This window comes from Apteryx rowi, unplaced genomic scaffold (assembly GCF_003343035.1).
Source record: "Apteryx rowi isolate R43461 unplaced genomic scaffold, aptRow1 scaffold_17, whole genome shotgun sequence".
Lineage (NCBI taxonomy): Eukaryota > Metazoa > Chordata > Aves > Apterygiformes > Apterygidae > Apteryx > Apteryx rowi.
The window spans coordinates 4,703,696-4,727,361 of NW_020447974.1; the positions used below are offsets into that span (position 1 = coordinate 4,703,696).

At 41.9% G+C, this 23,666-nt stretch overlaps 1 protein-coding gene across 2 annotated transcripts in view; it reads right to left on the reverse strand.

Annotated features, from left to right (window-relative positions):
• The window catches only part of IL16 (interleukin 16), a 48,494-nt gene that overhangs the window by 17,424 nt on the left and 7,404 nt on the right, over positions 1-23,666 (reverse strand). The window contains exons 2-7 of one of the 2 annotated variants that reach the window (XM_026060539.1): positions 21,333-21,386; positions 16,265-16,676; positions 6,200-6,336; positions 5,064-5,172; positions 2,677-2,773; positions 2,084-2,229 (exon numbers count right to left, since the gene is read on the reverse strand). In XM_026060539.1, the coding sequence (XP_025916324.1) occupies positions 2,084-2,229; positions 2,677-2,773; positions 5,064-5,172; positions 6,200-6,336; positions 16,265-16,676; positions 21,333-21,382 (951 nt within the window). In that variant the 5' untranslated portion in view covers positions 21,383-21,386. Of the gene's footprint in view, positions 1-2,083; positions 2,230-2,676; positions 2,774-5,039; positions 5,173-6,199; positions 6,337-16,264; positions 16,677-21,332; positions 21,387-23,666 lie in introns of those variants that run through there. The other variant, XM_026060538.1, reaches the window with a different exon arrangement.

Sequence of the window (23,666 nt, forward strand, 5' to 3'; positions counted from 1 at the left end):
AGAACCAAACATTCTTGGACATAGATTAGGGTAACTGGTTTGCTTCAAATTTTCTTCCTGATGACGGATGTTACTGGAGGTTAAAAAAAAAAAAAAAAGCAATTCCTTCTCATTTTCAAAGCCAGTTGTTTTTCAGCTAATCAATTTGCATGGAACCGATGACCATGCTGAGTAATCTGGACTTCTTATGCTGAAATATATTTTTTTCCGTTATACATTCAGGAGTCAGTGGACTGAAGAAATATTACTCTGTATTTTGCTTTCTTAAATGCACAGGACTCAAACTCTCAAGTCCTGCTCACTGAAATTGTCCTGCAGTGACTAAACTAGATTCAACCAGCATGAAATTACAATATTGGCCCTTGAAGTACTGTGCAATGCTGTAGAAAGGTATATTTGATTGTGCRCTCCCTTGATACTCCATGCCAGAATCCCTTTTTTGGCTATTAGGGGTCATAACAGGTATTATCATCTCTACCTCTCAGAACTGAACAAAGAACCAAGAAATTCCAACTCCTTCCATAGTCTTGCTACTGACTAACTCTATATTGGGACATATCACCATTTCTCTGCATTTCCCTAAAAATGTGAATTAGTGCCTGTGTAAGGTCTTCAGAATATAAACTGCCATGCGCTGACTCTGTTAAGCCATAACATAGGCTTCTTTCTGCAGCTGAATTCAGTGAAGCACACCCTCGTTTGCTTGCTAACCAAGGGAAGCGATTTCTAAGTGCTTTCCCTCCCTCCTCTCCATAGGTTTCTTAACTTATCTCCAGCCCCTGAGATTTGACCCATTTTAATGAGCCTTTAATAATATATTTAATGAAACACCCCTCTTTGACCATTGCAGAATTAGGGGTTACAAACTAATTTAAGCTCTGACAAAAGTCATTATCTAAGGCTAGCCACCTGTGAAGTTCAGCAGAGCCTGAGTTAACAGCATTGGTTACAAGTCGGGGCTAGTTCAGCACAGTTGTTTACACAGCAAAGTGAAACTAACAGCTGTCGAAATGTGTGGAACACCGGTCAAAAACTCAGCTTCCGCATATGCCAGAAAATGAGCCTTGATTTTGACATGAAAACAAGCTTATTCATTCAACATGGGGTTGGGAGTAAGATGGAGATGGTTGTGTGATACCAAAAACGTAATTCTCTGAAAATTATACCTCTTGTCAGATCAGGGTGATTGCTTATTCCCATGTTGCAGATCTTCTTGCAACAGAGAATCTGAAGTCAGAAGTTTTCAAATTTCTCTTGCTCCCCTCAGCGCGAGGGGTTTTTCTGGCTGCTCCCGTGATGGGGACGTGCACGAGCACCGTGGTGCCGCGGAGGACGAAGGCCTCCGCYGGCGAGCTGCCTGGCAGCCGAGGCCTCGAAGCAGGAGGGCGCCGCAGGGGCTGCGTGACGAGCTGCGGAGGGCAGGTCTGCGCGGCCTTTGCTGGGCCAGGGTCGCGCTCCGTCTGCCACCTCTTCGCGCCGCCTACCCCTAGGTCAGGCCCCCGGCGTCGGAGACCRGCCCGGGGAGCTGCGGCACGCGAACGTCTCTGCCTGGCAAAGAGGTGGCGAGCAGCGGTGTCGCGGCCCCTTTCTGCTGCGAGGTGACCACGGCCAAGCCCGGGCCAGCGGAGGTGGCACGGGAGGCTGGCGGCGGCTGGGCCCGGGCTCTGGCCCTGGATTGTGTCTGCCAGGTGCACGGAGCGTGGCTACGGCCAGCGGCGGGGAGGCGCCCGGGAAGGGCCTCCTGGGGACGAGCTCCGCGGTGGCTCCTGGAAGCCACCCGGGTGGCGAGACCCACACCGGGGCTCCGCGTGCCCTGCGAATGGGGCCACCCGAGGGGGAAGCGGCTGAGGAAAAGGGAGTTTGCTGGCCCCCAGCCTTTCCCGCCGCCCTGCCCCTCCTGGAGGAAGGATGGGCTTACGAAGCGGAGGCAGCGGCCATGCCAGAGACCTCGGGGGTTTTTCCACCACCGGCAGGGCCTGTGAGGAAGGTGCGTTTGGGCAGGAAGCTTGGCTGCAAATGGCACTCCGGGATCCTCGTCTGAGCCTAGTTCCCCTGCGTTCGGGGCCGTTTCCAGCGCACTTACTGGGGCTCTGCCTGCGGCGCAGTCCAGCTGCTGGGAGAGCGACTTCCTGCCGGTGGCGAGCGCGGGCGGCTGCCGGTCCCGGAGAGGCCCGGCTCCTCCGCGGGGCGCCGTGCCGTCCGCGTCCCCTCGCCCGTACGGGTTCACACCTGCAAGGCACCGGGAGAGTGGCCACGTTACCCTTCCTACGTCTGAGCACTTCTGCCTGTTCAACTTACCGATACGTTGTGCTCATTTACTTTATTTTTCCAGTTGCTAATCTCCCTTTGAAGACAGGAGAATGGTCTTTTTAATCCTCACTGTGGAATTAGTTCCGCTAGTATTTAATATGGTAAAAATCAAACCTCCCTCACCTGAAGTCCACCAGCCCATTTCAAATGCACCTTTAAAAATATGAAATAGAATGGTTATGCACAACCCCCCTGATTTTAGGTTATTGTGAGCATCCAGCTTTTATGTATCAGCAATTCCTAGCAGAGGAGCCCAGAATAAGTGTGGGCAACGGCTGCAGTTTCTTTCAACCCTGTAGCACAGTGAAGTGCTGTGCCGTCTGCTCCGAGTGTCATAAGAGAGAGGTTTACTTCCACGCAACTTACTGGTTGAGTTACTGCGAGTCCGTTGACAGGTGGCTTTACTGTGCAGAAAACAACCATTTTGTATTTCCAAAGGCCTTTCTTTACAGGTTGACATTTCCTAAAAATGAGAGACCAGAATGTTTTAAGGAGAAATTCCGCCATCTGTGGAAAATAAAAAAATATATAAAATACTTAAAAATAAAATTTCTTCCTAATTTGGCTTGTAACAAGTTTCAACCTGAATCAAAAAACTTGGAGCAAAAGTAATTATTTAAAATAAAGTAGATGATAAAGGACATCAAGGTGTAAAGCTTTGCTTGATATGTGATTACAACTTGCCAAAGGAATAAGATGAAAATATTCTGGTCTTTAGTTAGAACAGAGAGAAAATTAATGGACATCTCACATCTGTCAGTTCAGACAAACTACTATTTAGATTTCTTGGTAGAGTCTAACTATGCTAGTCCAATTTTTGGATGACTGGTGCTTTTGGGTACCTAGTTTGCATCATCTTAGAAAGGCCTTATTTTTAAAAGGAAAATGCTTAGTCCCAGCTTTGCAATGGTGTATAGGTGCCTTATTCTCACAGATTTCAGTGGGATGACTTTGAGCCAAAAGAGTAGTTGGATGTTTAAAAATCTTGGAGGACTTGGCTTTAGTGTTTTCTGAAAACTTCTTCTAGTTGGAAACTTGCAGTTGCTTTGGAAAATATGGCCACTAATTCTAGCATTTAAAAACCTTTAGGTAAAACTTTCAGGTTTCTATATGCAGATTTTTCAAACGGTTTGAAAAGAAATAAGTGATCACATCTGAGTAACAGTTTGTAAGAATAGTTTCTAGGGGTGTATGGTTCCTAATAGTCCTGCGTCTATTGTGGTACAGGGAATGTCCTTGATCCAGAGGGAATCATAGTCATGGAAGAACAATGTTATTGAATACAGACAGCACTAATGATTTAAATACAGTAAAACCTGTAATATAAAAGTGTTTTGCTCAGGGAAATTCTGCAGGGGCTAAGAAGGCCACAGAATAGCATCAGAGCGGGATCCATATGTTCTAATGTGTCTGTAGACAACCAAGACAAGTATTTTCTTCTAGAAGCCTAATTTTAGTAGTGCTTTTTGGCAATAGCTTATCAAGAACTAATGCATGGTAATTTTCCTCTTCAGCAGCAGGTGGTGGCATTGCCAAGTAGAAAAATCCTACTAGGGCTTCCCCATCCCTTTCCCCGGAGAACTTTTCAGAATAAGAAATGCAAAAAAGATCCATAAAGAGACATTGTGAAGCTGATTTTGCAGTGTTGCTCTTACAAGCCAGCTTGCTTGAAAAGCTTTTGCTATTAACTCTTAATTATTTTGATGCAGGCTTGTCTTTAAATGCACAGCTCACCTGCCTGTCTCTTGGGTGGTATTAAACTGCAGCAGCTTAATATAGTTCATCTCTGGCCTCTTAGAATTTTAAAAGAGGGAAAATGAACAAAAATCTTGGCAAAATCCAGCAGACATCAGGGTGAGACAGTGCACAGCACTGCAGTCTTAGGAAGAGGCACACTTTACCTATACCTGATAGCAGCTTCAGTAATGAGCGTTTTCTCCACCTAGGATAATAGCATCAATCTTTGTGTGACCCTGTTGCAGATAACAAGTGGAAGGTGGCCTTTTTCCTTGAATGTCAAGGTACCAAGCCTTCAACAAAACCCTGGCAGAAATCTGTTCTCTTCGAAGTGGCAAATGTATGGTAGGAGACTAAGCCTGTCCAGTCATCATCGAGTCTCCTCCAGAATTTGCAAGTGAAAAGCCTTTGGTGCCCTCTAGTTTGGGGTGTGGATGAGGGGACAAGAAGACTGAAATGAAGCGGGTCTAATCCAATGAAATGGACTCTGTGAAAGGAAGAAAATCAAAATGKTTTTTCCACTGAAAGAGTTGGTGATAATCTGGGGTTGTTGACCTGTTAATGCTGCCTATTGTTTCCCTGTCTCCTTAGCACACTCCGGTAACATTCACCATGGGAATTTCCTAGCTACGGACCCTAGATGCAAAAAATTTACTTCAGTACAGAGTCTGTTCTCTGGCTTCTGGATTTGTGGATCTTCCCTTATTCCACCTCTGCCTTTGCTCAAATTCTACACGGAAAATTAACATTGGCAAGCCATGTGTTTTTAAAAGAAGGCATTGTACAGTCCCTGCTAGGATTTCCCAGGGTCTTTGCCTCCCCATAGCCTCTGTTTATCTGGGAAAAAGCTATGCTGAAGTCTACCATAGTCTGACCACAAGAGGTTTGGGGTTTTGTCAGGAAGAGCAAAACCGTGTTCTTCAAATGTCTGATGTACAAATTCCCCTTGTTGCTCAAGCAAATGCTGTCAAATCCACAGCTTTCATGCTTACTTTGCTAGCCGTCGCTATGTTCACCAGCCGTGTTGTTGACTGAATGAGATATTCAGCCTCTCTGCTGGGCAGATCTTTAAGTGATTGTCCATTTAGTGTTAACAGTTCATCCCTTGGGCTTTGATGACCATCCCTTAAAAAAAAAGGAAAAAAGGCATATATGTGCACATCATTTTACAGACAAAGAAATGTATGTCACTATTGTGCTACATATCTTACTAACTTGAGGGATCAACTGCAATCCTCCCTTTGCCTTGAACAGAACTGCCATGATGTAGGTGTTTTGATGCTTGGTGCACCCAACCATCTGCTTGAACTTTCTCCTGTTTCTGCTTTTTTCTGCTCAATCTTGCAGATCAACAGCTGCGTTTCCACACATAGCTGCATCCACAGGTAAAGCTTAGGCTTGATGTGTAGCTCAGAATAACACTGAGGTAGGTGCTGTTCCTGTGGTACGGCAGCAGCCCTTCTCCAGGCACCCAGTATACCATGATGTGGCTGGTTGTGCTGTCCTGGCCATGGGCGCTGTTACTTGAAGGCATTCCTAGGTTCTGACTGCTCTGCCTTTGCTATCTGGGCTCTCATTTCGCCTTTAGTTCTTAGAGCCAAATGACTCGGGTGTGAGCCATTCCCTCTCTGTGCCTTCATTCCCCTGCCTGGAAACTTGTTCTGGTCAGCTTGTATGTAGGTGGATGCTCAAGGGCTTTGAGTATAAACTTAAGTCCAGCCCAAGCCAGGTAAAAGTTGCCCCCCATCACCGTTTTGCACTTGTGAGTTGAGCAGAGACTATATGCTTTACTCCCTTTCAGGAACTCTGGCTCACATTGCTTTCCAGTGGCCTTGCTAGGCTGGTGGCATCCTGCACTGTCCTTTAATAGGGCAAGTAGGAAGAGACCACTGGAGAGCTAGATGATATATACAAGCTGCCAATCTTCCAAGTGCTATTTCTTATTGTAATAGAGAAGCATTACATCCCTATATGGTCACAGTTTTATTTTGCTGGAATCTCCTTCTCCAGCTGGAAGCATTGCAAAGAACAATCCCCAAACATCGCTGCCCTTCTCTGAATCTGAACTTCAAAGCATAGCTCATCACAAAGTTGATCATGCAAAATCCATGTAGGCTGCCTAATAAGCATGCTATCCCCATGTGTACCATACCTGTTTGCTGTGCCTCCAGCCGTCACCTGGTTCCCGGTGAACCCCTTCAGAAGAGATGTACAGTTTGGACTTCTGGAGAGCTTGATTCCTGAGCTGCTGTTCCCTGTGGCTGTACACAGCCTGCATATGCAGCTGTCCTGGTTGAGGAAGAAGAAAAATTGAGTGAAAGAAAATGTGCGAAAGATGCAAAAGGTACTTACAGTTATCTTAAGCCTTTTTAAGAAATGCAGAAAAAGTTCATAGAACCAGGTTCCCTTCAAGTAGAATATGAACAGACCCTAGATGCTGTGCAGCTGTGAAAGAATAGTTCTATTATAGAGTCAGTGTTTTAAAAAAGTTGTTTTCCCTAGAACTTCAGTGGCTTCTGACTACAAGAGGGAGGTATTAGAATAGTGCRCGCCTTTGCACAGGGGGGAAGAGAACAAGTAATAGACTTTTCATAGTAATTGGATAAATTTTGCCTATGCCAAAAGACGGGGAGAAAAAATAAACATACACCAAAAAAGGAAGTACTTCAGAAAATGTAAGAGGTCCGAATGGAAAATAAATGTTTACAAAACACTAAAAGCTCCACCCCCAGCTGCTGACTTGTTAAGTGGGGAGCAGGGGAAGCAAAGATCACTGGAATAGTGGAAGATTCTTTGTCCATTCCAGACTGGTTGACGATGCTGTAGTCTGTGTGTTACATCTGGAGGGCTAATTGTAAGCACATTTGTAACATAGTTATGAATCATTAACAAATGGCCATAGAGAAAGATAAATAGTGTTAAGTCATATGAGTAAGTAAAGCAAAGGATGGATTGACTAAGCGCACAAAGGACAACACATGTCTAGGCAATATATTCCTGGAGCACAAGTACTTGAACACTACAAAATTCTAAAGAGACAGAGCTGGAAAGCTAGCACACGATTTCGATTTCATTTGTTCTGTATGTCTGAGTATCCACTCATCCTGCTCCCAGCTGAACGCTCCCCCTCACCCACCGCCAGCCTCTCCATACTTAGAGAAGTGAGCAGGGCTAACGAGCACAATATGCCGTCAAGACCTCAATCGATCCTGGACCTAGGCTCATTCCCAAGAGATTTATATGACTGAGGTATAGATTTCTGAAGGGGAGGGTCTGAGGGGCTGGGGGTGCCTCTCACACATTAGGACAGCTCAGTGTCAGGGATGCTCTCTTGTTCACGAGATATAGCCAGTGATCAAGTGTCAGTACTGCTCCAGGGCCCCCCAATCAGCATGACATGAACCATATCCAGTGATTATAGCCAGTGATCTGTTGTCCTATGACAGCACAGGGAAAGCTGTGTAACTACTTTCTTCATCATCACTAGATTTCCACGTCTGCCCTAAGCAGACTTCATCCAGTCCTGAGGTTTAGAGCCATTACGACCTTTTACCACAAATCAATAGGGATCACATCATACCTGACTGACAGAAAATACAAATCTAGTATTTACAGCAATATTTAGTATTTACAGCAATGTCAATAAATGTCATTATCTTTCTGTCTGACTATTGAAGCCTGGCTCCCATTCTGATGATCACATCATATCTGACTGACAGCAAAGACAAATATAATATTTACAGCAAAATTTAGTATTTACAGCAATGTCAATAAATGTCTTTTTTTTTCCTTTGGCTGACTCTTGAAGTCTGGCTCCCATTCTGAGACCTGTCAGAGTAAATCCAAGGCTGTGACTGAATGAAGCATTTAAGGTTGAGTACAAGGCTTACTGCAGGGTGAATTCAACAGGTAATGGATAGGGGCTATACTTATATTGACTGACTTGTTAACTTTGTGGGTTTGCTTGCATTCCAGATCATCTGCCGTTGATGAGGAGCATCTGAATCTTCCAAATCCTCTTTTGTTTGTGAAAAGTGCTTCTAGCAAGTACAGGTAAGTGTATGAGTATGGACAGAATTACATTTTAAACCAGTCTGTTTGAACTCCAGCATTAGTTTTGGAACTTCTGTATTTACTTTTCACCCAAGGTAAATATCTTGGGAAATACACATACTTGAAATCAGGACTACGTTATGTTCTTTTTTACCTGATGGCAGTGCTTTAAAGTCTTCAGCATGGTATCAAAATAAAGATGAGATTTCTGATGTCTTAAAATTTCAGATCTTGGGTAGCAAAGAACATGAGCTACCTTTTCTGTTCATTTGCATTGGCCCTGTGTTTTATTCATCATTAAGAAATTAATGGCCAGGTATGCAGACATGAAACACCCATTAAATTTACAAGGTTTTCAAAAACGTAGTATGATGCAAGATAGATATTAAAAGTAGGAAACTATTCTGCTAGCTGGCAAAGTATTTCTAGACTTTAGCTGATTATGGTTTGGGGTAAACAAGAGAAAGGGGGGGTAGCTCTATGATCCAAAGAGGAATAGTGGCAATTTTCAATGTTTTGTATTCAGAATTCAGGTCTGGACTTGTCAGCTGCTCTCCTTAGAGTCCTTATTCTTGTGTACTGCTCTCTTGAAATATATAGATCTGCTCTCACAGATACTGATCAGCTGTGCGCGTGCGTGTGTGCATATGCACGCACCCACCCACCCCTTAACATAGCTGTTCACCCCACTTCATTCCATTTTGGTTTTGTTTTTAACTTATCAGTGGGCCTTTACAGACTGTCTCCAGCTCATCTCAGTTAAGAGCTCTGTCGTGCTCACACCCTTCCAATAGCTTGTTCACAGTGTGCAGGTTCTCCATTCATAGTGTTTATAAAAGTCTTTATTTTTAATTGTCCCAAAGCCGTTTGGCTCTCATCAGTTTCACAGGAGATCGTAGAGGTGCAGTGGGTTTGGCTCTGAGGTTCTCCCTTGCAGGAAAAGAGCGCCATGCAAGTTCTTCAGGGGAGATGTTGTGTTTTGTACAATGGGACACCTGCTGGGCTGAAAATTCCAGGTCGTATTGGGACATACATGTGAAAGGACACGGCTGAGATACAAATATTCTTTCCAAGAGCCATCAGTTGCAAGCTTTTATTTAGTCAGGAGGAAAGCAGAAGTTAAATCCATTGTATGTTGCAGAAAAGTCTTGAGAACAAGTACAATTTTGGGTTAAATCTGTGGTCATCTTACCAAGTTGGGCTACATTTCAGATAAGCTCTGTGTGTCAGTCACTTTCGAAATTCATTTATGCAAATTACTTAAAAAAAAAAAAAAATTGGGCTGGAGGGACATGTGGCAAATATCTGTATGTTGTCAGCATCTGCACTTTTTTGGGTCCTGGATATAGATCACTGTATTCACATCCAAGTTATTGCAACATGACAGAAAATTAAGAAAAGCTGTTCTTTAGAAAAATAAACATTTGACCAATTCATGTGCCAGCAGCCGATTTGCACTGGGCTTTCTTCTTTAATGTCTTTTATTTCCTGTCTCACTTATTATTTTATGCATAGGAATACTGCTAATGGTTCCAAAAGCAGAGACATTATTTATTTTGCATCCTCCTCCCTTTTAATGTATCCTGCTGGTTTTGCAAGATGATTTATAGCTCTGAACATAGCAAATGGTGAAAATTTGTTAAAATAAGTTTGGCAGGTTTTGTGTGTGGGCAGGTGGATTCTAGGTCAGACTTACCTACTCATTATTGGAACATATGTTTAAATGCATATTAGCTGCCAGCAAATACAATACCTTAGCTTTTAAGAGGCTTTGCAACCCAATATTTAAGACTCTGGGGAAACTTTTATTTGCATTATACCCATCAACCTGAAGGTAAAATGAAAAAAGTCTGCAGGAGTGCATTATGAACAAAATTTGTATTTAAACTGAATCTGCTTGGCTGAAAGRTTAAAATCAAAGGTGGAGCTCAAGAGCCTTCTTGAATGCAATGCATTTGTGTTACAGGTGAGAGTAAATTAATTTTTCCTGTGTTTCATTCTGGAAAAGTAATCTCCAAGTTCAGACCAGCTCCCCACCCTCACTCCTTTTTTTTCCATGTTAAATGTAGAGCTTCTAAGGATGTTTTTCTATCTGCCATTTAAGATATTTCTTTTGCCTTCATGTTCTCATTAGACATTTCTAGCCTAGAGTCCCGTCTGAAAACATCTCATTCCAGATGTTGTTTTGAAATAAGGGTAACCATGGCATCTGTGGAAAACTAAAAAACTTTTGTGCACTCTTAACGTAAGACACAGTAGTTGGATTGTCTGAAATGAAGTAAAGTGTTATACAAGGCTAGTTCAAGTAAGGTCTTTGACTCAGTTAACTAAGCGTATGATAATAAACTGATTGACTGTTTTAAAAAAAGTCAAAAATAAAACAAAAAAATCTAACAACAGTACAATAGTGAATTTAAACATTTGGCTTTTCTAGCCTCCTGACTGTGAAATGGCTCACATTTCTAAGATTCAGAGAGTACAGCCTTTTGGGATTTTTTTCAAGATGCATTTTTTTCGTCATCAGTTGTAATAGAAAAAAGGGCTAGAGTCTCTCTGGCACAAATTGATGTGACTCCGCTGATTCCAATGTGCCCCAGCCGATTCCTTGGTCCTTTCAAAATATTTATAGTAGATATAATTTGTTTTCCCAGCAGCAAATTCCCTTTGCACTTAATAAAATGGTAGAAGCCAGAAAGCCTTTGGATGATGCAAGAAGCAGGGCATGGGATTCGGGTTCTGCCCTCGATAGACAACTCAGCACAACAGATGTTACAGACAGACCTTTCTACCCATCATCTGGGCTTTGGTATGTTTTTCTGGGAACCTTTGCCCCAACCCACATTTTGCAGCACATGCTGTCTTTATATAACACCCTCTTTCCCAACTTGCTCAGGGATTAAAGTGGCCCTGATGTCACAAAAGCAAGAAGGCAGGGAATGCAGAGAGCGTGAACAAATAGAAGGAGGGAGGCAAACTCGTAAGTGCCTAAATAAATGCTTTGTTTTTCCATCCTGCCCATAGGCTCGTGTTTGAGACATTACAGTCTGTTGCCATAACACTTGTCCTGGTACCAAATGGCCAGATAACAGGCTCTTGCACAAAGGCAAGTTAACGAAAATACATTCTGGTGATGGCCAAGGGAGAGAACGACCTTTTGCTTTTTTCCTCCTTGAGGCAGGCGGTCAGAGACTAAGGGAAGTGAAGATAGAGATGTTTCTAAAACTGGGTGGAGCCATGCAGTCAGATCAGCCTGGATCCAATGTTTGCATAAAAAGCCAGCCCTTCCCTGTTACAGTTTATTCTAGATGGTTTTTCACCCTGACTGCCAGCCCCTCTGGTAGGTAATTATCAATGCTTTCCAGGGTATCAGCGGTGCAGTAAGGAGAAACCACAGACCATAATGGAATGCTCCTAGAAGCAGCACTCAACCCCAGCAGAGATAGCTGTTCTCTGAAGAAAGTGAGTTGATATTTTCTAGTCCTGTCCTTTCTCCCTACAACTGTCATAGCCTCAGACTTCTTAGTAACATGAGCAGGCGAAGCCATCTTCCACACAGTTTGTTGTGTTGGTGCACCAGGTACACCAGATATCACACCGTTGGCATTTTTTTTTTTCTTCTTTCCTTTTCAAGTCACCTAAAAATTACTGATTTTATGGGACTCGGACAAACTGTAAAGGAGATCTGCTTGCTTATACACTGTGGTGCTGGCTTTCCAGCTCTGTCCATGCCAGACTAAATGCACCTCATCTTAGAAGCCAAGTGGTCCTGGAGTAAGCTGAACAGATGGTACTGTAGGCACAAGGAGCAATAGTCAATATGAGTGAATATTGAAACACAGAAAATAAGTGAATGGAAAAAATTGTTCATACCCTCCTATCATTGCTAAACTTACATTAGAGAAGGGAAAAAAATCTTTGCTCTTTAGAATGTATGATGAAAGAAAAGGAGATACTTTGAAGAGGACATGAGAGATTAATGGATCAGACTGAGACATTCTTTCCTAGGTACCTTCTCACAAACTGTAAGTTGTTACGTGCTATAAGATTTTGATCCAGTTTTTCCTATCCTGGCTGAGCACAGAGCTCATACTGTTTTCCTGCACTATCAGCCAGGCAGAGAGAAAGATGATTGGGAAGTCTGTGAAGTGATAGCCCTTAGGGGGACATCTGCACTTGCCTTTCCACTGACCAGCATGTAGGTGAATGAAGCTGCTGTTGCAATGCACAAATAATGTTGGGGAGACAGAAGAGGAAAAAAGGAAAAAAGTGTCATTTGATAGGAAGTGGGGAGTAGTTGCATGATGTGCTTGTTCGCTGCAGGTTGCTCCTTTGTCTCCTGAGGATCACTAAGAGTCTTGTGAGTACTACCAGATTCTTTCTGCCACATACTTGATCAGAAAATTAGAATACTTTTCTTAGAAATTGAAAGGAAATAATTCTTTTTATGTTATAGCTTAAAAGAGGATGCTTTTCCCTGCCAAAATAGGTAGAAGTTTTTATTTATCTGCACAGTATCATAAAATGTAATGCAGTCTGTCTTAGTGATTCTTTAAAACACGTCTAAGATAACTAGCTACAAAGATCTCTGAGAGTTCCTAGCTAATAGGAATTCAGAAAATCATGATCATAATTTGCAAAGTCTTGGGATCTAATAATACATTGCACATTCCTCCCTGAAAGACAAAAGGCTTAAAGCAGTCTCTTAAACAGAATTTCAGAACCTTTTCTGGAGACTTTGACTTTGATTTTACATCAAAGTGTTTTTATTTTTCGGAAGAGTAAATGACCCATACTGAGGCCATAACACAATACACAGTTCCTGGATTTAAAGCCTCGAGAAGCTACTGACCAGTTTCTCTCATCAAATTCTTCACAACGCACAGAAAAGAAGTTGCCTAGAACACATAATTATGAACTGAACTCCTATCATCCATTACTGCCCACGTGACTTGATGTCTCATAATAAAGCTATAAATCATCACAGTAAATGTGGTGGGCAGCCTCACAACTAAATATTGTCCATCCTTGGCCCACTTGGTGGTTTAGTGGTATAAATATGGGCTAGGGATGCTTTGGTTACGAACAAAAATATGCGCAGTGGTACAAGTCAGGTTTTTTTGCATCGGGGGAGCTAACCTTGGTAATATTCCTTAGGGGAGTCAAATTTAGCCAAATACAAGGTTGCAGTCCCCTCACATGTGGCAGCACTGTACTATGGGTCAGAAGACAGGGGAACAGCTACATCACTTTGCAGTCCCACCCTGATCAGTGTAGGTCTAACTGGCACCAACACTCATGCATAGTTTGGTGAAAAAAGGAACTAACCTAACCTGGTTTCATATGAATTTCAGCCCTATGAAATTCTCTGATGTCTAATAAGATCCGAGTTCCAGCTCAAAGTTTTTGCCACGGTTAGGGCAATGAGAATGGAGCATTTCTGTGGGGATTCTCTGGAGTCTAATATGGGTTGTATTTATGCCGTGGTGTTTCCCTCAATGGCTACAGTAACAGTTTCTGATGAAGAGTCTCTAATTCTCAAATGAAGACTGAATTGAAAGGAATTGCCATTGCGATGCATAGATGCCCTATCTTCAAAAATTCTCCTCCTGATTCTCGTTCCTCTGTTCTAAGAAGCACCTAGTTTCTCAGATTGTTAGAATAGTATTGGGTCCTAGGACTATTCTTTGAGATCCTAAAGATTTTGGAATCACGAAAACATGCCTTTAACACATATGCAGAAGTCATGAAACACTGTGTGATTTGCTTGTGGTTTATGCAGTGGTGACTTCCACATAATTGACAGTGTGGCTCAGAGAGATACCTAAGTGTTTGTGCAGAAGAGACGAACAAGTATTTGGAAGACTGCTGTTCCAGATTTCCCCTTAACTCTGGAGCAGAGATGCACAATGAGCATTAAATCATGTAGCACTCTTAAATGTTTTTCTTCCCTTCTACCGTGACAGCAAAAATGAAGTTGTTCAGTTCTGTGAGAGCTGTTATCACCTTCAGAGTCATGTTTAGGACATAAGCAGAATAGTGGAATATCCTCAGAGAAGCCACAGAAAAAATGGAATAAATTTTCTTGAATGAAGACAGGGGGCCTCCAGCTCTGAGTCACACATCATGGATTTCTGAAGTGGCACATAGAGATGAAGAGAGTGTGGTACAGTGGGACTTGGAGAATGCTTGTTGACTTCTTTCTTAAAGAGAGAGGTTTTGAGCTTAAGCTCTCTAAAATGCATGGTACATATGAAGGTTGCTATGGCAGGCTTGTGCCATATGGAAGAGAGAGGTCAGTCCTTTCATAATATAGAGCAAAGCTCAGCAACAGTGGTACGAGGTAAGGTCAATGTAGCTTTTAGCAACATTTGTCCTACTTAGCTGAGATAAGACCTTTTAGAATCACTGATCCATGACTCTGAGAGGTATGGAAAATTAGCAAGTAGTGTCGGAAGGGGTTCCTATTGTTATCAGAGCTCTGGAGAAGAAATTTGATGTGCCCTGGATCTACAGTGCCAGTAAGCAACCCAAGCGCTGCTGTAAGGGCTTGGGTTGCTGATTTATGTCATCATCCATCCAGGCTCCTGACCCATCCTGTTCCATGACACTGACACTTCAGCCTAAGGAGAGGATTTATACCCTCCGCGGTTGTGTTAGTCTGCTCAGTGGCATTAGTTATGAGATATACTCCATTTCCCAGATGTCTTTTTGAGCTACCTACCAACTATTAAAGCAAATGAGCTAAACTTCCTTTCTGCAGTAAGATACCAAATAGTTTCATATGGATTTGCATCACAGCCGTTATTGGAACCCAGCATATTTTGGAGGTATGCAAGCAAGTAGATCATGGCAGCTGACAGGCATCTAAGAAAGCACTTAGAGGGGAGACTCCACAGAGGCCAGCCTCCTCTTCACTCTCACAAGGAAATCAGCAGAATGCATGTGGACCGTTTCCAAAGGGGAGGAGGCTGTGTGCTTCTGCAGGTGACTGAGTGTATTTTGGGTCTTGGGTCAGTTTCAGCTGTTTATGTTTTCTGTCAGAACGCAATAGAAAGTTGGCTTGTTTCTGTTGTCGTGTTATGGCTTTGGCAGGGGCTGAAATGCCTCACACCCAGAACGCTGTCCTGCTGCAGTCTTTGCAGTTTTGGGCTGCGTGCTGTGGTCATTACCAAGAAACTGAAGGAGTAAGGGGAGATTCAGATTTTCAGTACCACTTTGCCACTGGGTCTTTAGATGGCAAGATCTGGTTTTAGGCAATTTCTACCAAAGATATGTAAAACATAATATTTTTCTTACGTATTCTGTTTTACGTGAAGGAGTCAGTTCCTTCACACAAGCCACTGTTTGCTCTGGTAAGTAATAACCACGTGTTTATTTCAAGTCTTTCCTCTAGGAACTGTTTTATTGGTTACATACACAGTCTGTGTGCCAGGACGACACAGACTGTATTAAGAGTCATGTCACACCTGCAGTGAGGTCCCCTCTGGGGTGAAGCTCACACACATCACAACAACAGATAGAGAGAAAATGAAGAATTATGATATCTCACTGAGAAGGAACTTTCTAAAGACGTCTAGAATTCATTGCTCACACTGAAATATGGTCAGAGCTTTACGGTAAAAATAATTCCTTCCTCATTAAAAAATAATGTTGTAATATGAGGCTGTTAGAGTTCTGCTCTCACATCTCAAGAGACAGTGACATCTCTGGTGGTATAGAGCTACCACCACCTCCTTCCTGAATCAGAGAGAAAGACCTTCTGTCTGCTGAATCTCCTGTCTTTCATAGTATTAGCACAATTCATACTTGCATAGCTTGTGAGATCTCACAGTATCACTGCTTACAAATGCATGGTACTATAGTAACAGCTTTATATTTTGAGCAAAATAGCTTTAATGCAGGTAGAAAGCACCAGCTGTGCTGTCTGAATGCACTGAAAGTGGCCTAGGAGTCACTGATTTCAGTGGAACATCAATCAGCAGAGTGCAACAGCACAGCAGGGAGGCTAATACATTTTCATGCTGTTTATACAGAGCAGGAACACTGCAGGCTCATAAGCTCTGACAAAAACAGTGGAATCCTGCACTCCTGAGAAATATGAATTAATCCATTTAGGAACTTCTGTAATGGGAAACGTAACAATGAGCTACACCAAGCTGCCTACCTTGACGAATAACTTTCTTCTCATGTTGTTGCAGTTTTCATTTGCCGCAGCTTTGGACTGGACCATGCTGGTGATCACGCGTGGAGGATCAGGTGGGCTGTCTTCTGTTTCTGATGTGCATGGCAGTTGTGTTCTAGAATAGCCGTCAAAATCCTCTTGACCCCAGTTGGTAGAAATCTCAAAGGAATCAGGGCATTTCTCATCTGGACTTGACCCATCGTCACTGTTTTTGGAATTGCAAAGTATAAGTGATCTTGAAATAGAGCGAAACTTTCTTGACTTCCTGTTCCCAGCATTGCTCTTGCGATCCATCTTCAGAGAGCTGGTGATGCTGCTCTTTTTCCTATCATTCTCCCATTTATGTGGCATGATACTTTCAATAACTTTCTCCGCTTCTCTGGAGCTAAATATCCTTCAGGAAAGGAAACATAAAAAGTGAGTTGCAATATACCCCACTTTCCCCCACTTAACAACCTACGCTACTGAAAAGCCCTAATGAATAAATCGAATCAACAGAGCCTTTCAGTCTACTAACAGCCACGTGATATCTCATGACTTGCTAATTTTGTTTCTGTGCAGTGCTCTACTAAATTCTCCTTCACCTTTTCATTCTCTTCCCCTGCTCCCCAAGCACAATGGAGTGCTTTTAATAAATGTTTTTGATGCTTCCATTGTGCTGCTTCCTTTTGGCTTCTGCTGAATTTGCATGTTGAAATCCCAAATTGAAAAGGAAGATACTTAAAAGCATTATTCTATCCTCCTAACGTTATTTGGAAAGAGGAGGCTCCTTCTGAAGTTTGATTCATGAAACCACTATAATTCAAACAAGATTAATCAAATTGTCGGGGTTAAGTTCTCTGCCTGGCACATCTGATTTGTAAGTGTTTTAGCAAAAGTAGATCTTAGCCATGAGAGAGTAAGGATTGTCAGGCTGCTGTAAAACTCCTACCTTTGCAGACCAGAACTCACTTAGGACTGTGCATTTAACAGCAACAGAGAGATCCATTGAAGCACTTTAGATGTGAATATCTGATTAGGGATTGAACTCTATAAAAGAATACAGCTCCAATACATCAATCAAAAAAGTGGCCCATTAAAGAAATGGTTTGTTTCAGTGTATGATTCAGCATACCAAATTAAGAGAAAATGGAAGAAAGGCTATACAAGAAAAATACGGCAAAAGTTAGACCTTTTGTAAAATGAGTAAAGTAATGAGTATGTTAAAATAACAAGGGGGAGCTTTGTTAAAAATGTTTCCACTTTCTTTCAGAACAAATAGTTTTATAGAAATATTTTGTTAGGTATGTGTCAGTCCTGGAAAAAAATTCAACAGGAGGAAGTCTAAATGAATTGTTTTGACTTTCTCACTTAGTTTTGATTATCATTTTCATTACAGAAGCTTTTGTATTCCCTTAACATAGGACAATACTTAATTAATAATATATGCTGTCATTCTAGAAAAAAGGCCTGTTGAAACCGAAGGATTTGCATAAATCACAGAAGGCTGTAGATGTTATACACTAAATTGGAAACCGATATAATTTGAAAAGAGATTCTTAAGTATAGCATTGAGAGAAAAAAAAAATGATACAATGTGCTATATACTGGATTTGTGTTTTTTTTCTGTCTATGCAGAATTAAGTAGGTATATGTGCACTTTCTACCTAAAATGCCACTGGTGATATAAAAATGGTAGAAGGCAGATTTTCTAAGGACTCCTCACAGTCACAGCAAGAAACACAGGCCTGTGAGTTCTGACCAAGCCAGATCCATCATATAATAAATCCTCAAGATTATATTTTTCTCTTTTTTCCCCCTCATACAACCATGGAAATCAACCAAGCTCTGAAGAAAAACAAAAACAGATGATAAATAATTTGCAGTGAGTACCTTTCTGAAAGAACTTTATGACATTCCTTGAGAAGTGCACAATTCAACATGCATCTGAGTTTGTCTGGATTTGTAAAAGAAAGATTTTGCATGTAGCTTTTTCAAGTGGTGCAAATAGGTCCCTTTATCTGCCAGGGAGAAGCATGTTAATTTGCGCAGTCCTTTCTGGCATTTTTGGTAAGTGATACTCCTATAAAAGTTCAAAGATAACTTATTTTATGTCTTGCCCATCCTAATATTGCTCTTCTCCTTAATGTCTCTCTTCCTGAACAAAATCCCTAATGCTTCCCAAAACTCATGTCCTGAGCMCTGGATCGCCTTGGGTTTCCCAGCAGAACACTGTTCCGTGGCAAAATTAAAGTTTGAAAGTTCTGGGAGAACATGTCAAGTTCAATAGGACTGGTGGGTGTTCTGCCCCTCTCCTGTGTGTCTTTGGGAGCGTCTCCTCTCTGTCGTGTGGGAGAGTCTGGCCCTCCTGGCTGGGAACACTGGACCCAAACTCACCAGGCTCCCAGTGCACCGCGCACCCCTACCCCCTCCCTGGCACAAGGAAACGGTCAAATTGAATTAGCATTTTCTCCCCCATTCTCTTCAGTACACAGCATGTTCTATGTCCCATGTTTCATTTTCTTTTTTCTTTTGTTCGGAGTAGCCTCCTTTCTTATGAATAGCAACAGGATTTGCAGCCATGGGCGAATGCAGCCCCGGCGTGGATGGAGGACTGCCCACCAGCACAGCCACGCTCCCTTCATGTGACACGGACTGCACACTGAATGAAAGGACATCTAAGCCTATGCGTAAGGATACAGAGGCCAGAGGGGATGGTGAAAGGGATGACATGGAGCTCAGCTTTACCACATGGACTTTGTGGTTGACTTTGGGTTTTATTTCTCTAGCATTAATCTCCCTTTCTCCACAATTGAGAGAAGCTACTTTTCAGAACCTCTACTCTGTAAATTATTTTGAAGTACAGAGATGAAAAGTGCTATGAATTACATCAGAATAATAATTTTGAGAGCTGAAATAAGGAATCATTGCTGATGAAATTTAGCCGCAAAAGCCTGCAATTTGTCATATGCTTTTCTGTTGTTTACTTTGTATTAGTTAAAAGCTGACTGACACTCATCCCTACAAATATGTAACAACTTGCAAGGTTTGGGATTTTTTTGTTTGTGTTTTGTTGAAGTGGACCATTTTAAGTGTTTTGGTTAGCCCAGAACTTTGGATTACTTTATTATGCACCCACCTAATTGCAGTTTTTGAATTGGCAAGTCCCTATTAGAGTCCCAGTGTATTAAGAAGTTAATCTTGTAAAGCTTGATGTTGCTTTTCATGTATATCTGAAAGTATTTTGGAGGAAGGGAAAAATGAAATCTGGCCCATTAGAACAGAATGCTCTTGAAAAAGCAATATGATGGATAGGACGAGGGGAACTTCACACCTTGCTGACATATTGGAGTAATTTATGCAAGTACCTTCCCCCAGCACCTTGATAGGAAGCAGCAGAGCTAACTTGCCACAGGTCTGTGCAATGTGCATCATTGAAAGTCTGCGTGGGGGTTGTTGCTTCTTCTGTGATTCAGGCAATCCCTGTTAGACACTAGCAATAACAATGTCAGAAATGAGCCTGAATTGTACATTCAGATCTAAACAACCTTGTCTGTGGGGGAAAATTAGAAGAAAAAAACTTTTCATTCAAGGATTTCAGTGTTATTCAAAAATTGACTGCGCTCTTATCTCCCTAAGAAAGGGAATTAAATAGAGCCATTAAGCACATGGGTAAGCAGAAGACGAGGTAGTTTAATGGTTGAAATATGACCCTCTGGAGGTTGGCATGCTAGAATGAAGGACAGAGAGAGATGCAGGACTGCTCTCTCACTCTACCTGAAGCTGCTGAGCTTAAGAGGGAGCATTGCCATCAGTACTAAATGCTCCAAAAGGTGCCTCTCCAGCTAATGTTAGGCATCTGGGATGCAGGGAATACATAGAAGCACCTGTTGAAACAGTGAAGGAAACACAGCTCTAAGTGCACCCTGCCATCCCACCCTCCCTTGCAATGCCTCCCAAGGAATTCTGCCATGTGCAGAGGGAACATATTTTCTGCCCTGCTCCATCAGCTCCTTTCCCCTTCCTTCCATCCCCCAGAGCTCAATCACCTCTCAAAGACCAAATTTAACCCTGAATGACTTACCTAGTATTTCAAAGCAAGCCAGTGGCTGAGCTGAAAATAAACCCAGTAGACCTGATGACTTCCAGTTAAATACTTGCTCTAAGTATTAGATCACAGCCCAAGTCTTAACTAAGGCTGCATCCTTTCCAGAGCTTCTGATTCAGGGTTGCATAAGTGACAGAAATAAAGGAGGCACCAAAAACACAGTCTATAAGTTTCCCGATATAAATATCCTGAAATGTTATTTTACACAGAAAACAGCATCACAAGTGCCAGAGAAGTTTTATGATTCATTGCCATCTTCCACCAAATTTAATTCAAGGTATTGTGGGCATGGACAATTACTTCAAAGTCAGTTCTCCAAGCCATTCATCTTTCTCTTCAGTGCACTCATTGCTTGTCATTTTCTCTTGCCATTCTTATACCTCCAGTGTGCCTGATGGAAGTTGTCTGTGGTTTGTAATGCAAACCAAATGTTCCTTCTCTTTTTCTTTTTTTTCCCCCAAGCTTTATTTTTCCAGCTTTAAGTTTAAAAAGCCCTAACTCAATCTATCCTCTGCAAACAAAATACTTAATTTGAGCTGTGCCCATTTGGTTCAGATTTTTGGTTGGATATTAAACCGAGCATTTACAAGATGTAAATAATTTGGTGTAGCTCCCAGATTGAATGGTAATACTCTGCTGTTAAACAGACAGTAGGAGAGTTAGATCTGTTCTTTGCTAGCAAGAACAAGATGAGCTTTATATTACTAAGTGCTAACAGCATATCTCGCATCCCATTTTAATCTAGATCTTGTGATCTTTGTCAGATTCATTCCTGAGCAATACTATTACACTGAACTACTGCAGATGTCTAAGATTTCCACGCAATAAGAAGAACTAGAGATTTGGAAGTTTTCTAATAAAGAGCAAGGCACTTTTGGAGAGTTGGATTTACTGTTAAAAAAAACCCAAAAAMCAAAAACCCTATACCTATTGTAAAATAAAAATTCAAAAAGAGGAACTTACAACAGCGAGGCAGACAAACCTGACTTCTGCAGAAGGCTGTTCCTCTTCATAGGCCTGGCAAAAAAAGACAGAGTGAATAATTGAAAACACACCCTCATAATATCACGTGACTCAGTTTCAGTAATTCTGCTCAGTACATTGGAAGGGAGCTATTGTTTCCTAATTGAGGAAAATGTCAGCAAGGATAGATAAACAAAAGCAATGGGATGCAGTATTGGGGAAACAGTTTCCAGCAAGCTTCCAGCTACCCAAGGAAGACAAGACCATTTAAGGAGTTTGTGTCATTTGTTTTTACCCATCACTCTCTGGTCCTAGGATTGATGGGGTTCGGGCATGTTAGGCTTACTGTGAGGGGGAGGAAAATCCATGCTAATCAAGTGCAGGATTTCCTGCTGGAGGCCGAGACAGCCAGCATGTTTCTTGTAATTTTCAGCAGATATTTGAAGTGTTAAGCTAGTAAGACTTTCATAGGCTACTTCTGCTCCAGGAGCAAAAAATAATAGGAGCCACGTTTGAATGCCAAGCCCTTGTATTGTTCACCATGAAATGGCATGGTCTCTTCAGCCTACTAATTCTTGTACGCTCACCTCCTTATGGGCTAGATTGTAACTTTGTGATCCAACATGATCAAAGGCCCAGTAAGTGGGTACGCTTTCTGTGGAGCATCCCAGGGAATGGGAACTATGCCTTGGATTCCCAGTTCCCTCTGTCACATCTTTCTTTTTCTGCAAAGTAAAGGGTTCACAGTCTACTCTACTATCATGGCAACTTCTCCCAGACAGCACTGGTGAGCTGCATCGACCACTGCTGGTGGGAGCAGCAGCCACCTTTCTGCCACATCCCTAGGCACAATCAGCTGGTTTTCATCTAACACACAGAGGCTGCTCTTTCCTCGCCTGTCAATCCTCAGTTCTGTTCACACACTGGCAAGTCACAATCTTGCTTCAGAAACCTACTTTCTCTCAGTGAATTTTTGTGACTGCTTTAAGTGTAAGGTAGGCACAAGATACCTACGGAGTTTGTAAATTAAAAAAAAAGTTCCTAAACAAAAAGAATTGTCTCTGAAATGGTTAATGTTAGTTTATTGAAATAGGGAAGCCTCTTCGGAATTTTCTCACAACCTATAAATCCTATACTTTTCTGGAAAATGTAAACAGAAACCTGAATTTTACACCTGGCCCCATCTGGTCATGGAAATGGTCAACAAGAGAGTGTTTAGACACCTGCTACCCTCTATGTGTTCTGTGGCTCTAAGATAGCGGTTTTACTGGTCTGTCACTAAACTCACAAAAGAGAGAGAGAAAGTATAAAATGGGTTTAAAATATTTTTCTGGCATGGACTCATGTTTATTGGTCTCCTGTTACCCCTAGATAAAATTTGCGCTGTGAAGACAAACATCTGCCCCATGAGAATGACAAACTGGGACAAAAAGCAAAGCTCGCTCTGCTCTGCTCTGTACATCATCTACAGTAGCACTGAAATCCTCTGTCCCTGATAATATAATTGTGGCTAATTTATATTTTAAGTGTTTAGAAAAAGAAGAGAATTCGGTATCTCTTTCCCAACCAATAAGATTTCAGGATACCAGTTAGCCAAAGGACATCTAATGTAAAGGGGACAGTTTTAACCTGGATCACTGGATGATAGTAAACATGGAACATTACCATACTATTTTAAATTCTAATTTTGTGGACAAACCATGCTTTGGCACTGAGTAGTGAACACTGGATAGCAAGTAGCTTTCCTGGAAAGAAGGAGAATTAGGGAGCTGATTTTGTGTTTTCTGAAACAGTTCATCACTGTATTTGAATAGAGAGAACAGTGACCTGGTATATAAGTTGGGGTTTTATAGTGCTAGTATTGTAAAATGAAATATTAATGAGAAAATAAAGCTGCATACTGTTTACTACTTAACTGTCTTACACAGTAACACACACATGCTTTTGTTTAGCAATAGAGAATTCATTCACACAAAATCTTAACAGCCCCTGAGTTTTGATCCAAACTGATTGAGTTGGAAGCTCAAAAGCATTAGAAAGCTTTTTTTTTTTTTTTTTTTTTTTTTCTTCCCATTGTCACATGTTATTGCACTTCCTGACTATGGGCTAAATTCTGTAGTCCTTAAGCCTTTGGGAGTTTTGTTCATGTAGAATCTGGACTTCTGCCAAGGCCAGCAGCAGAAACATAAATATCACAAGGAGGGACTGTTTTTCATGATGTTTCACTCTAACCTTTTGCAGTTTTTTCGTCTTCTCTGTACAGTAATTGTCAGTGCCCAGTGGTGAACAAAAAAGCACATTTTTAGAAGTCATAGGGAAAAAGGAGAGAGAGAG